The sequence below is a fragment of the Eumetopias jubatus genome, unplaced genomic scaffold, assembly GCF_037043125.1.
Source record: "Eumetopias jubatus isolate StellerSeaLion01/CBP00866 unplaced genomic scaffold, mEumJub1_p1.0 scaffold_13, whole genome shotgun sequence".
NCBI classification, from domain to species: Eukaryota; Metazoa; Chordata; class Mammalia; order Carnivora; family Otariidae; genus Eumetopias; species Eumetopias jubatus.
In genome coordinates, this window is record NW_028274819.1 from 40,534,705 (window position 1) to 40,548,581 (window position 13,877).

The 13,877-nt window shown below is 39.4% G+C and overlaps 1 protein-coding gene across 4 annotated transcripts in view; it reads left to right on the forward strand.

Moving 5' to 3' along the window:
- HPS5 (HPS5 biogenesis of lysosomal organelles complex 2 subunit 2) overlaps nt 1–13,213 on the forward strand; it is a 46,719-nt gene extending 33,506 nt beyond the window's left edge. For all 4 annotated transcript variants that reach the window (XM_028117683.2, XM_028117680.2, XM_028117681.1 and 1 more), the window contains 8 exons: nt 250–827; nt 3,196–3,316; nt 3,492–3,647; nt 4,389–4,508; nt 6,003–6,116; nt 7,406–7,512; nt 10,020–10,290; nt 12,318–13,213. In XM_028117683.2, the coding sequence (XP_027973484.1) occupies nt 250–827; nt 3,196–3,316; nt 3,492–3,647; nt 4,389–4,508; nt 6,003–6,116; nt 7,406–7,512; nt 10,020–10,290; nt 12,318–12,378 (1,528 nt within the window). In that variant the 3' untranslated portion in view covers nt 12,379–13,213. The remainder of the gene's footprint in view (nt 1–249; nt 828–3,195; nt 3,317–3,491; nt 3,648–4,388; nt 4,509–6,002; nt 6,117–7,405; nt 7,513–10,019; nt 10,291–12,317) is intronic.
- The last annotated feature ends 664 nt before the right edge of the window (nt 13,214–13,877 follow it).

Consider the following 13,877-nt stretch of genomic DNA (forward strand, 5'->3'; position numbering starts at 1 on the left):
AGAGATAGAGAGCATGAGAGGGAAGAGGGTCAGAGGGAGAAGCAGACTCCCCGCTGAGCAGGGAGCCCGATGCGGGACTCGATCCCGGGACTCCAGGATCATGACCTGAGCCGAAGGCAGTCGCTTAACCAACTGAGCCACCCAGGCGCCCCCCAAGAAGTATGTTTTATCCAGTAGGTTTGTTTAGCATGAAATAATTTGTTTTAAAAAAACACATGGAGCATAAATTGCATTGTCTGTTTTGTGTAGGACCAAGCTACAGGACCCGCTGGTTTTGTTTGAACCCACATCTCTGAGGATGGTCTTACAGAAGTGGCTTTCACAGTTAGAAAAAACGTTTGCTGTGAAGGACTTTTCAGGTATTTCAGATACTGGCAACTCATCCACGACATCAAACCAGGATGTGCTATTGTTTGACCAGTCAAAAAAAGAAATACTAGATGAAGATAATGAAAAAGAAAAAAGAGAGTCTTTAGGCAATGAAGGACCTGTTGATCCAACAGCATGTGAATCTACAAATAGTCTGAGGGAGCCCCTGGATGACCTTTTCCAAGTCTGTTCTCCGTGCAGCATAGCTAATGGTCTTCAGAAGGACCTGGCTGAATTGACAACGTTGTGTTTGGAATTGAATGTATTGAATTCTGAGACCAAAAGCACAAGTGGATGTGTGGACCACACTCTGCAGCAGTACTCTCCTGAAATTCTGGCTTGCCAGTTCATAAAGAAGTACTTTTTTCTCCTGGACTTGAAAAGAGCAAAAGAGAGTATCAAGCTTGGTTATGCTAGCAGTCCTTGTGTTTGGGATACTTTTATTGAAGGATTGACAGGTAATAATCAGATTGCCTTATCAAATAGAAATTAATGTAGAGAACACTAGCATCTTAGCATTTTCACATTTAAAGAAAAAAACTTAAGTACAAAATCACTTCTATTCTGGGCAACCTCCATTCCGTTTCCCCCTCAGTTTATTAATTTTTAATAGTTTTTCAAACATTGGTTTCATTTGCAATGGTATTATAAGTAATTCATTTTATTTCTCTCACAGTCATACTCAGAAAATGTATATAGCAATGTTGGAGAAGTTGGGGTTAAAGTAAAACATTTTATAAATGCAGATATATAAAAACAAGAAAATCCTTTATGTAATTTACTAATGCAGAGATAGTCTATGCCATTTATTGAGTACTTACTGTGCATCAGATATTATGCTAAACACTTCATAGGCATCATCTCATTTCTTCCTTACAAGTGTCTTCAGAGTAGGTGGTGTTATTCCATTTAATGGGTGAAGAAACTGAGGCACAGAGAGATTGTAATAGTTGAGCAGGCTAAACTGCTGTAGTAAATACCTCCCAATAACTCGGATACAATAGAAGTTCGTTTCCATGAAGAAGCTCTCTTCCATGTGGTAATCCAGGGTTCCAAGTTTCTTCCATTTCTTTGAACTCCTTCTTCCTTTGGGCCTGTGATTGAGAATGGATTGCTATGTCCAGGGGAATGCATGTGGAAGGGGCAAACATGCTATGCCCTCTTAGAGGCCTGACCTTGTAGTGCCTGACATCTCTCCTTTTAATGTCACATTGGTGAGAATTTTATCACATGGTCCCCTTACCTGTGAAAGAGACTGGGAAATGTAAGCTCTCCAGGTGTCTAGAAGGAAGGGAATGGTACGGGTGAAGAGCTTGCATGTCTATCTCAGGGATTTTGGTGGATTAACAGCAGTCTCCATTTCACACTTGACTGAAAGTATGTGTCATCCTCCTGTGGAAACCGGCTCTCATACTTCAGACCATGCATGCTCTTTCCAATGTATAGTCCCATGTTTTTGACTAATTGATATACCAAAAGTTAACAATCACAAATAAAGATACATTTTTATATTGTCTGACTTAAAGATCTTCACGTTTTCTAGAAACATGACCTGTAGTTATTATTCTGCTTCAGTTCACATTTAGCAGTTAAAAGCATAAGAAATGATTTCAGTTTCTTTCTCTAAGTTGAGGTAGACTGTCTTTTACATGAAATAAAATTTAATTCTCTTCCAGTAGGTTCACATTATAATGTTTCACATTATTACTTATTGGAACTTTGCAATATCTGTCTCATATGGGATCACACCCAACCCTGAAAAGAGTCTGATCAGCCTGAGTGGTTGTTAACTTATTACCAGAGCTGGCTAGAGCCCCAGTGGGTTGGGTACTTTGAGATGATGCAGCTGCTTGCTTGAATTTAGGGGGAGACGTTTGGCTTACCCCACCCAGTTATAAAGCTTGCCCTCACATCTCCAGCTGTAAATGCTGGTTGCCTTCTCTGAATTTGTTCAAGTACTTACTGCCTTACACAATCAAATAGGCAATAATGAAATTGGGGAAAAATGATTTTAAAAAACCTTGTATCAGAAATGGAAGGTTGGGTTTTTAGAAATGATCTGAACAGGTTCCACCTTTTTGCTAATGATGTCATTAAGGAAAACAGCTTTTGGAACTGTTCTTGGGGAACGGTCTTCAGAGCCAGTTGAAAACTCCAAAAAACTCATTTTAGGGGCTCCTGGCTGGCTTAGTCAGTGGACCATGCAACTTTTGATCTCTGAATTATAAATTCGAGCCCCACGTTGGGTGTAGAGATAACTTAAAATCTTAAAAAAAACCTCACTGTAGATTCATGTGAGTGTGTATTATATATATAATATATATATATTTTAAACTACAAGTTTCAACTAGATCATCACTCACACTTGGCTGTAACTGATGTTTATTAAAAATAGGTGAAATTTTAACTTTATTTTGTTCAAAAAGATGGGGTTCTAGGAAAAATGATAAATTTGGCCTTGATATATACTATATATATACGTATGTACATATTATATACACACATATATATGTTCTATTGATTTAGTGTATAACACATATATTCTAATATATGTTACCTTTTTTGAGGGTGATAGTGGCTTATATATTGGTTATGTGTTCTTTTCTCTTGTTAAAAAAATTACACTGTGCTTTGCCTCCCAATTTGATTTTAAGGTCTTTAAAAGTAGGGATTGTGTGTCTTGTTCTTTTTTTTTGTCCTTCAATGCTTAAACATTGTGCCATGCACCCAGGAGGTCCATGACTAATGATAGTTGAATGAATATATTCATGAATTGAATATTTATAGCTATGAGATGAAAGGAAAAGGGTGTGCTTTATCTTTCAGAAATGGCAAGTTCCAGTCCTACATATATGGAGATGGAAGAAGGAGACTTACCAACAAGATTAAAGTTATTGAATGACTCTGTCCCCTTTGGCAATCCTTTGTTGATTGCTTATGCTGCCCGGTAGGTTGTCATATATGTTGTTTATATGAATAAGGCATGTGTTTTTTTGTTTGCGTCTTAATCTCTAAAGTTTTACTCAGTTGCCTTGTTATTTTTATTTCTAATAAGTGCTTAGACATGTAACCAAGTTACATCATCTCACTGAAGTTGGGGACTAACTTGTTTTTAAATGCAGATTGTATGAGAAGTTTGGAGAATCTGCCCTTCGGTCCTTAATCAGGTTTTACCCATCTATTTTGCCTTCGGATGTCATGCAACTTTGTCATCATCATCCTGCTCAGTTTTTGGCCTATTTAGACAGTTTGGTGAAATCGAGGCCTGAAGACCAACGGTGAGAAGGCGAGAACATTTGCAGACTCCCCTTTGCTTTGATAGGGCATTATTTCCCTTGTAGAAGCCGTTGTAACGTTTTTACTGCCAACTACCACAGAGCCGAGGCCCCTCCTATGGAAGAGGATGATTACAGTCCTTGCCCTTCTGTCACAGTCCATAGCATACACTGAATGTGCACAGACCATGTTCTCTTCCCTCCCCCCGCTCAGGGATTCTCAAATGATCAGAGTAAAATTAAAGCCCTGCTTCAGGTCCTCCGCTAAGACGGATAAGCTTCCTTGTTGTCTGGGCTGAGTGGATTTATTGCCACCTCTTTGTTGATAACATCCCAGCTTTTTGCGGGGTCTCATCTTTTTGTGGATCTGAGTTCTAGCTTCGCTGCTTTTTTTGATTGAGGCCTCATTTCCTATTTCCGCATGACCCTTGGTTGTTGAAACCAGCAACATCCCCCCCTCCCACCGCCACCACCTTTTTTCCTCTGATTGATTTACATGTGCCATACTGGCCTTCTTTCTCTCTCTGTCTCTTTTTTTTTTTGCCCTTTGACATTTTCCTTATTATCTTGAGTTCATCTTTTCATTTAAAAGGCTGTCAGATTTTCACCTGCATTTCTAGACATTTTGTAGCAGAGCATTTTCATCTATTATTTTGATCCCCTAATATTTTCTTCACATTCCCATGTTTTATGTCTCCTTTCTCAGCATGAAGATTGGTGATTTTGTCCCCAACTTTCTTTTAGGCCATCCTTCCTTGAGTCCCTTCTACAACCAGAGTCTTTGAGATTGGATTGGCTGCTTTTGGCCATGTCCCACGATGCTCCCCCAAGCACAAGCACGATGGACAATGAAGGAAACCCCAGGTACAGAAATTCTCTTTCTAAGCTGTGATGTTCTTCTGGAATGAAATGGCTTTATTCACATGTAGCATTCTGGGCTTTCTTCAGGAACAGCTGTGGAAGAGACTGACTCAAGTCACAATAGTAATGAGACTGAGTGTACTTCTTAGTGGTTCTGAACACTTTTTAAGTTACAGATCTTACAAGAATCTGGTGATTCCTCTCAGAAAAATGCATATCCCTGCACAATTTTGCACATGATTTCAGGTTAAACTGACCCCCTGAAGCTCTTTCATGGATCCACATTAAGAGTCCTTGATGATTCAATCTGTATTAGAGGAAGAAAATTGTATTTTTTTTCCTAGAAAATTTCTAGACATAGCTTGATTTGGGACTAAGAAAAAAAAAAACTATAAAAAAATACACACTGATACATGTAATGTATTAGAAATGTTCCTTGTATTTTCCTCTAGGAGAAGCTTTTTAAAAGCCCCCCAAGTGCCTATCTTATATGCTTAGACAAAAGCTCTAGAAGGACATACAATGGCTGTCTACGAGTGATGAATTATAGGCTTCTTTTTTTGCTTTTGATTACTTAAAATGTCTATTTTTTAAAAATAAACAGGTAATCGATTTTACTGGAAAAGCAGAATTGACATAAATTAAAATTACATATTTGCATATTGTGATTAATAACCTCAATCAACCAGCAAACTTTAAGGACATATAAGCAAGCAAGCAAGCAAGCACCAAATATTTACAGAACCACAGAGAAATTTGAAGTACCACTGTAGACTAGTGATAAAGAAGGCCTTTATCCCTTTAAAGGTGTTTAATGCCTTCCACATATAAATATAGTTAGCTGCCTATAGCTTTTCATATAGCTGATCCTGTCCAGGGTTTATGGCAAGAAACTAAAGAGGAATTGTTGCCCAAAATTTGGATGAGTGGAATACAGTGAGAGAAAAAGTATAACCAGATTTATATTTAACTAGATGAATGTAGTTACAAAACAATTAGGAAATAAAACCTGTCAGTGACAGATATACATATAAAAATTAAAATAAAAGTAAAAGTTACTAAAAAATAAACAGGTATTGGGATGCCTGGGTGGTTCAGTTAGTTGGGCGTCTGCCTTCGGCTCAGGTCATGATCCCAGGGTCCTGGGATCGAGTCCCGCATCGGTCTCCCTGCTCAGCGAGGAGCCTGCTTCTCCCTCTGCCTGCTCTGTCTGCCCCTTCCCATTTGTATGCGCGGTCTCTCTCCCTGACAAATAAATAAATAAATTTTTTTTTTTAAAAAAGAGCTTTTTAAAAAATAAATAAAAAAAATAAACAGGTAATTTGTATAGGAAAAATAGCTATTTTTAATTTTTCAAAAGCCAAGTAGAAATGTTTGAAAAATACAATAGTAATGGAACAAATAAAATTAAACTCTGTTCTTACCTATTAGATGATGAATAAACATTTTGTAGAATGTATTTCCTATTCCATTTACTGAGAGCTTTTCATTTCACAGGGCTCATTCACACTTGTGTTTGTGGGGTTATAGCCAGCTGATGCTTCATCTCATTAAACTACCTGCAGATTTTACAACCAAAGAGAAAATGACTGACATCTGTAAGTCTCATGGGTAAGTGAGAATATTTTTAGAAGCTGAAGTTAGGATTAGAATCATCTTATTTAATAGCTTTGTAGCAAAGGACTTGAATTGGTATGCTTTATCATTTGGGAATTCTCTTTACTACAGAAAAGTACCTTTTGTTTTAAGTAATAGTAGAGTAAACGTCTTTTTAAATTTCGTGCGTATTTTTTCTTTGCGTAGAAGAGACTGGCCCTTGCTAATTCCTCTCTCCCCCTGGTACTTAGTAGCTAGCCCCAGTTCTCAGGCACTTAGGTGGTATTTAATTAAGCATCAGACTGTGTGATAATTGATGCAGGGTTCTCAAGAAGGGAGAGATCAGAATGTGCTCAGTAGAAGTGCTGGTGAAGGACTTAAGGAGGAGGTGAGACTTTGGAGGTAAAAGCCCTGAAGGCTGGACAGGATTTATATTGTTAAAGGAGCCCAAGAGGAGGGCAGGGCAGGTGAGAGAAATAGCAGGAGCAGGAGAAACTGACATTGCTTTTTGTCTGGACCACATATCAGTTCTTTATTGCTTGGTGGTGTTACCTTATGGCTCCACCTGGATTATCATCTTCTGGAGCTAGGGACCTGTGTCTTCCTTTTTCCTCATAATGCGTCAATTCATACAGTGGTAGGTACTGGATACATATTTGTTCATTGATAATAAGAGATGAGACTAGTCGGGTGTGGTGGGTGATGAGATCATATAGGACCTTGAAAGCTCATCAGAAGAATTTAGTTGCCAGTAGAGACCTTTTAGACCTTGGGGTACAGAAATGACATGATAAAAATGGAGCTTTCTGGAGATCATTTCTGGTGTCATACATGAGAAAGAAATGGGACATTCTGAAGGAAAATGTGAGACTTAAAGACAATGGGTATAGCAAATGAAGGAGGGCAAAAAGTCAAGGAAAACTTCCATAGTTTGCATATTTGGGGAAGAAATCTGAAAGTTTATAAAGTATTTAAGGTTATATATTTCATAATTGGTGCTTTGCCTCAAATGTCAGTATTTATCTCTAGCTTTTATTCTTTTTTTTCTTAAACACTCCAGATTGGGCTATCTAATAGAACTGTCTATGATAATGGAAATATTGTACTACATTGTCCAATATGGTAGCCACTAGCCACTTTGGCTATTGAAAACTTGAAATATGGATTGGTCAGCTGAAGAACTGACTTTTTACTTAATTTAAATTTAAGTAGCCACATGTAGCTAGCATCTACTATATTGAATAGCAGAGCTCCAGATAAATTCACTGTTTTGATTCCTTTTTTCAACTTTGTTCTCTTTAAAGTTTCTGGCCTGGATATCTTTCTCTTTGTTTGGAGCTAGAGAGAAGAAGAGAGGCCTTCACCAACATTGTGTACCTAAATGATATGAGCCTGATGGAAGGGGACAATGGTATGTAAATCCCAACTGGTTACTCTTGGTTGTAGTGTTTTAGAAGTCACTGTGGACTTTTCAGTAAAGAAATTTGGTGAACATTTTGATGATCCTGTATGTAATTCTCTAATTCTAGCTAGCTGTCAGATTTGTGGAGGTTTGTTTTTTGTTGTTGTTTTTGTGTTTTGGGTTTTTTTTTAAGATTTTATTAGAGAGTGAGTGAGAGAGAGCAGAAGCGAGGGGAGGGGCGGAGGGAGAGGGAGAAGCATGCTCCCTGCTGAGCAGGGAGCCCGACACAGGACTCAATCCCAGGACCCTGGGACTATGACCCAAGCTGAAGGCAGACATTTAACCAACTGAGACACCCAGGCGTCCTGGAGGTTTGTTTTTTTGTTGTTGTTTGTTTTGTTCGTTTATCTATACCACTTAGTATATTATGAAATCATAATTAGGAATAAACTACAGGCAGCTTTTCTATTAATGAATGCCTACTGTGTGTTAGGCACTATACTAGGTCCTTTTTCATTTGCCGTTTAAATGAGATAACAAGCCTTTGGAATAGTTACTGTTATTTCTGATTTACAGAAGTTATAACTGAGGCCTAGAGGAAGGAGAGTTAGTTTCCCCAAAGCCATACCACTGGTGGAGCAGGTGTTCAGACCCAGGTCTGACTCTGTCTAAAGTTTTTGTTCAGATTCTTTTCTCAGCACTAACCTTTTACACAGCCAAAAGTTAGATATCATCAAAATGAACTTAAAGTGGCGTGGCAGTCAGCTTTTCCTAAGCTTTCACAGGTATTTAGATAATTAAAAAAAATTTTTTTTAATTTTCATCAATCCAACACAGATAAAATGACAATCAGAAGGCGAGGCTTTGACACACTGATATCTGATGCTTGAGACTCTGTCTTGGGTGTTTTGTAGTGTGGCTTTATTCGTCTCAGTGCAAAGATGCCAACTGTGTGACATCAGGGTCCTTCTTTCAGCAGTGTGACCTACAGCCTGGTTCAGCCCTGTTGGTGTAGAAGAGGGAAAGTTTGAACAGGGCAGAGAAGCCAATTGACTGGCAAGTGTTAGCTTCCGATGTCCCAACTATCGCAAAGATTACTGAGATCATCTGTTTCAGAAATGAAGAAGAGGGCCAGGAGGTTCTACAGGACTAGAGCTGTAGACATGGATACACTCCTGAAAAATAACCAGAATAGTTAAGATAGACATGGCTTATATTTTTCAAGTTACAACACGATGTTTATTATAGATAAAAACAAAATTTAGGAAGCATAAAGAAAGTATCCCTTAAAATCTTTTCTGCCCAGATAGTCTGAATATTTTGTTAAAGTAATAATAGCAGCTGTTCTTACCCTTGGTATATTAAATGGGGGTCTTTTCTTGACACTTCTGTTTCCCCATAACTCATATTAATCACTCTTCAAGGCATGTTGGTTTTATTGCCAGATGTAGATCTCCTGTCTGTGTACCTACTTTTGCTCCACCACCAGCTCCGGTCCTAGCTACTTGCCTAGATGGCTGCAGGAACCTCAGAATTAAGTCATCTGGTTTCCATTCTCTCCCACCTTTAATCCATTTGCCCTGTAGCAGCTAGAAGCGATCTTTTACAAAAATTGGATGATGTGGCTCTCCTCCTTGAAGCCCCTTACATGGAACTCAAAATCCAGGCCTTTGTGCACTGTAGGCCTTTCTTTGAGTTCCTTGAATTCAAGTTCTGTCCTGTCTCAAGTCACCTTCCATGTTTCCTTTGTCGGAAATGCAGGCTCCTTCACCTTCCGTTCCTGACGCCCTGCGACCTCAAGCTGCCCATAGTTGAGCCACAGGCACGTGCTCTCTAAGCTTGCCTGGTCTTTCAACTCTCTGCTTACCTGTCCCTCCTCATGGAGCCTTTCTCAGATCCTCCCCCAAACCTGCCATTCTCTCTAATGGTTCCCTGATCTTTTTTTTTTTTTTAATATTTAATTTATTGAGAGAGAGAACACAAGAGCACAAGCAGGGGGAAGTGGCAGGCAGAGGGAGAAGCAGGCTCCCCCCGAGCAAGGAGCCCAGTGTGGGACTTGAGACCTGAGCTGAAGGCAGATGCTTAACCGACTGAGCCACTCAGGCACCCTGGTTCCCTGATGTTTATCGCACTTAGCCCAGTTTGTAAGTACAGATTTATTTCTGTGTTTATCTAAGGTTCTGCCCCCTTTACTAGACTGTGAGCTCCACAAGAACGCAGGGCTCATCATGTCTGGTTGGTCCCTCACTGCACCTTGGGTGCCTAGCCTGGACTATACCTGGGAAATACCTGAGTGAGCCAAGTGAAGAAGAATTTTGGAGCTAATATTGTGACTTCTCCTTATCATTATTTATTCAACAAATGTTCGGAAAGCAACTTTGTGTTAGGATGATGAGATTATGTTCTTAGGTTTTGGTATTAAACGTGTTCAGAAATGGTTTTGACCACCTCCTGCACACAGGCAGAGTGCTAAGGGCCATTAGAGCTAACAGGTGTGTGTTTCTCTGTGTGCGTAGGCTGGATCCCAGAGACTGTGGAGGAATGGAAGCTTCTCCTACATCTCGTACAGAACAAGAGCACACAGCCGGCCCCCCAGAAGTCACCAAATGGAAACTTCAGTGATGGGCCTTCCCCCATCAACATGGAGAATGTGGCACTCCTGTTAGCTAAGGCCATGGGCCCAGATCGGGCCTGGTCACTGCTACAGGAATGTGGTTTGACCCTGGAGCTGTCAGAAAGGTTTACCAGAACCTGTGATATCCTAAGGATTGCTGAGAAAAGGCAGAGGTAATACTTGTCACACCCTTTCCACAGGTGCTTGGGGAACGTAGATGCTCACAGATTTTCAGAAGTGGGTAGGGCTCTAGAGATCATTCAGCCCCAGCCGGTCACTAACAGCTGAGGGGGCTGAGACTCATCTGCTGATGAAGTCGATTGAGGGATGAGCCTAAAGTAATGTTGTGTTTCACAGTCATGACCGATACACTGCAGATCAGTGTGAATACCCAAAGTTGACATGTATTAGTTCTCGAAGATGGTTACTAGTACCAAATGTCAAATTGTCTCAGGACTTTTTTGGTTTTTGTTTTCATCGTGGTAAAATACAGATAACGTAAAATTTACCATCTTAACCATTTTTAAGTGTTTGGTTCAGTAGTGTTAAGGTATATCCATATCATCTTGCAAAACTTCAACTTTATGCGTTAAGCAACGACTCCTCATCACTCCCTCCGTGCAGCTTCTGGCAGCCACTAGTCTGCCTTCTGTCGCTGTAATTTTGACTGCAGTGGTCTCCCCTTATCCAAGGGGGTATGTTTCCCAAGACTCCCAGTGGATACCTGAAACCATGGATTTACTGAACCCTATATGTACTATGTTGTTTCCTATATGTGCATACCTATGATAGTTTAATTTGTAAATTAGACACAGTAAGAGATTAATAATAACTGATAAAATAGAACAGTTATGACAGCATACCATAGTAAAGGTTATGTGAATGTGGTCTTTCTCTCTGTCTCCATTTCTCTCTCTCTCTGTCTTTCAAAATATCTTACTGTACTGTACTCACCCCTCTTGTGATGGTGTGAGATGCTAAAATGCCCATGTGATGAGGTGAACTGAGGTGAACGACATAGGCATTGTGACATAGTGTTAGGCTGTTCTTTTTTTTTTAAAGATTTTATTTATTTATTTGAGAGAGAATGAGATAGAGCATGAGAGGGGGGAGGGTCAGAGGGAGAAGCAGACTCCCCGCTGAGCAGGGAGCCTGATGCGGGACTCGATCCCGGGACTCCAGGATCATGACCTGAGCCGAAGGCAGTCGCTCAACCAACTGAGCCACCCAGGCGCCCCAGTCTTAGGCTATTCTTGACCTTCTGATGATATATCAGAAGGAGGATCATTTGCTTCTGGACCGTGGTTGACCATGGGTATCTGAAACCATAGAAAACAAAACTGTGGATAAAGGAGGACTACTGTATTAATAAGTATCTTACATAAGTGGATTCATATGGTGCTTGTCTTTTTGTGACTGGCTTTTATTTCACTTAGCATAATGTTTTTAAGGTTCATTCATATTACAGCATGTGCCAGAATTTCCTTCCCTTTTAGGGTTGAATAATACTCCGTTGTGTGGACATACCATGTTTTGTTTATCTATTCATCTATCTTATGGACACTTGGGATGCTTCTACCTCGTGGCTATTATGAGTAATGCTGCTATGAACATGGATATACAGATGTCTCTTGGAGACTCTGCTTCTAATTCTTTTGGGTGTGTACCTAGAAGTGGAATTGCTAGAACACATGGAATTCTATTTTTAATTTTTTGAGGAACTGTCATACTGTTTTCCATAAGGGTTACACTGTGTTACATTCCCACCAGTAGTGCACAAGGGTTCCATTTTCTCCATGTTCTCACCAACACTAGTTATTTTCTTTTTGATAGTAGCAATCCCTCATGGGCTTGAGGTGAGAAGTCATTGCGGTTTTTATTTGCATTTCCCTAATGATTAATGATGTTGAGCATCTTTTCATACACTTGTTGGCTGTTTGTATATCATCTTTGGAGACCTGTCTATTCATGTCCATTTGCCTATTTTTTAATTGCATTGTTTTTTTGATGTATGAATTTTTTGTATATTCTGGATATTTACCCTTTATCAGATTCATGATTCACTCTGTTGACTATGTCTTTTGATGCACAGAATCAGTCAGTTTTTTGAATCCTTTAATTCTTTGTGGGTTTTAAAAAGTTTTGTAAAGAAAAAACAACGAAAACTAAATGCACTTGTTTCTTTTCTTTCGGATTTCAGAGCCTTGATACAAAGCATGCTTGAAAAATGTGATCGGTTTCTCTGGTCTCAGCAGGCCTAGTAGAAGAAGATTCAGCAGATGTCACAATGTTTTGAGAAAAACTGAATCATGCTCCTGAACCTCCTGAGTGCATTTGCTGTTGAAGGAAAGGTACCACCTGAAAACCCTGCCACCTTACCGGGGGTACTTTTGTCAGTGTCTGTAACTTCTGCATTTGTGGCTCTACCTGTGACCTCAGTGTTTCTCAACCAGGGTTGAATTTTGAAAGGATTCAGTCCTTGTTTGCTGAAATGAAGTGCTCTGGAATCAGAATTTGAAAGTTCACAGCCATGCAGGCCTTATTCTGAACTATAGTATTATTTTCTCCTTGCTAGTGGATTGGGGGAATTATTTTCCTATTGTGACTCATGTAGAGAGCAGAATTTTCTCATCCTGGTTGCATGAAGACAGATAAAGTAACTGACAGGAGTTGAATTCTTTTTATATCTTACCTGGAATAGTTGAGAAATTACTGAAGTAAGACCTGGCGGAATGGAATTAGCACATCAAATAAGTGAAACACTGAAAATTCAAATTACATGAAATTAGATATTTACATGAAATGACCCCATATTTAAATTGAGCTAATTTAAAATATATTTTTCTCAGTATTTGACTTTTTCTAATCTGAACCTATATACAAATGACTAATTTATTACTAGAAATGTTTTATCTCTAATCTTTCCTAAACAGTGGTCCAAAGGAATCATGCACTTTTTAAAAGCCATAATAAAGGAAAGCTAAGTACTAACAAACACTGTAGTAGGCACTTGTACTAGAATGCTTTCCTCAGGCTCCTGTACATTTACATAGCATGTTACATTAATAATAAATGTAAAATCTGTTTTTATTTGAACAGATCTGTATCTATTAACATAATAATAACAAATAATAATAACATAAATAAACTCAATAAACATGAGTTTACTGTGAACAGTTTGCGGGAAGGTGTGGGGTAAACTCAATGTGGAGTAAGAAAAGTGTTGGATACGTTGAATGATTCACTTCTTTTTTTCATTCGTAACACAGCCAGAAGAGCTACAGACAGAAATGGCTGTCATACTTCCACATGGTATTGGAGATGATGTGACTGGATGGGTTGAAGGAGATTGTCAGAGAAAGGAGGCTTCACAAAATTTCTTAAGAGTTTTGGGGAGCATAGAAAGCAGTGGGTGTGGGATGTGTGTGTGCGTGCGTGCGTGCGTGCGTGTGTGTGTGTGTGGTATTTCACCTTACCAAGCAGTTCTCTGACACCAGTTGGGTGACCTGCAATTCAACCAATTCTGACACTGTTGACCAGGGGGTAGCATCAGATCCCACAGGTGAAGGGCTTAGTCCCAAAAGACTGCCCTCCATTTTATTATTTTTTTAATTTAAATTCAATTAACATACAATGTGTTACTGGTTTCAGAGGTAGAGGTCAGTGATTCACCAGTCTTCTATAACACCCAGTGCTCATCACATCACATGCCCCCCTTAATGTTCATCACCCAGTTACTCCATCCTCCCACCCCGTGCCC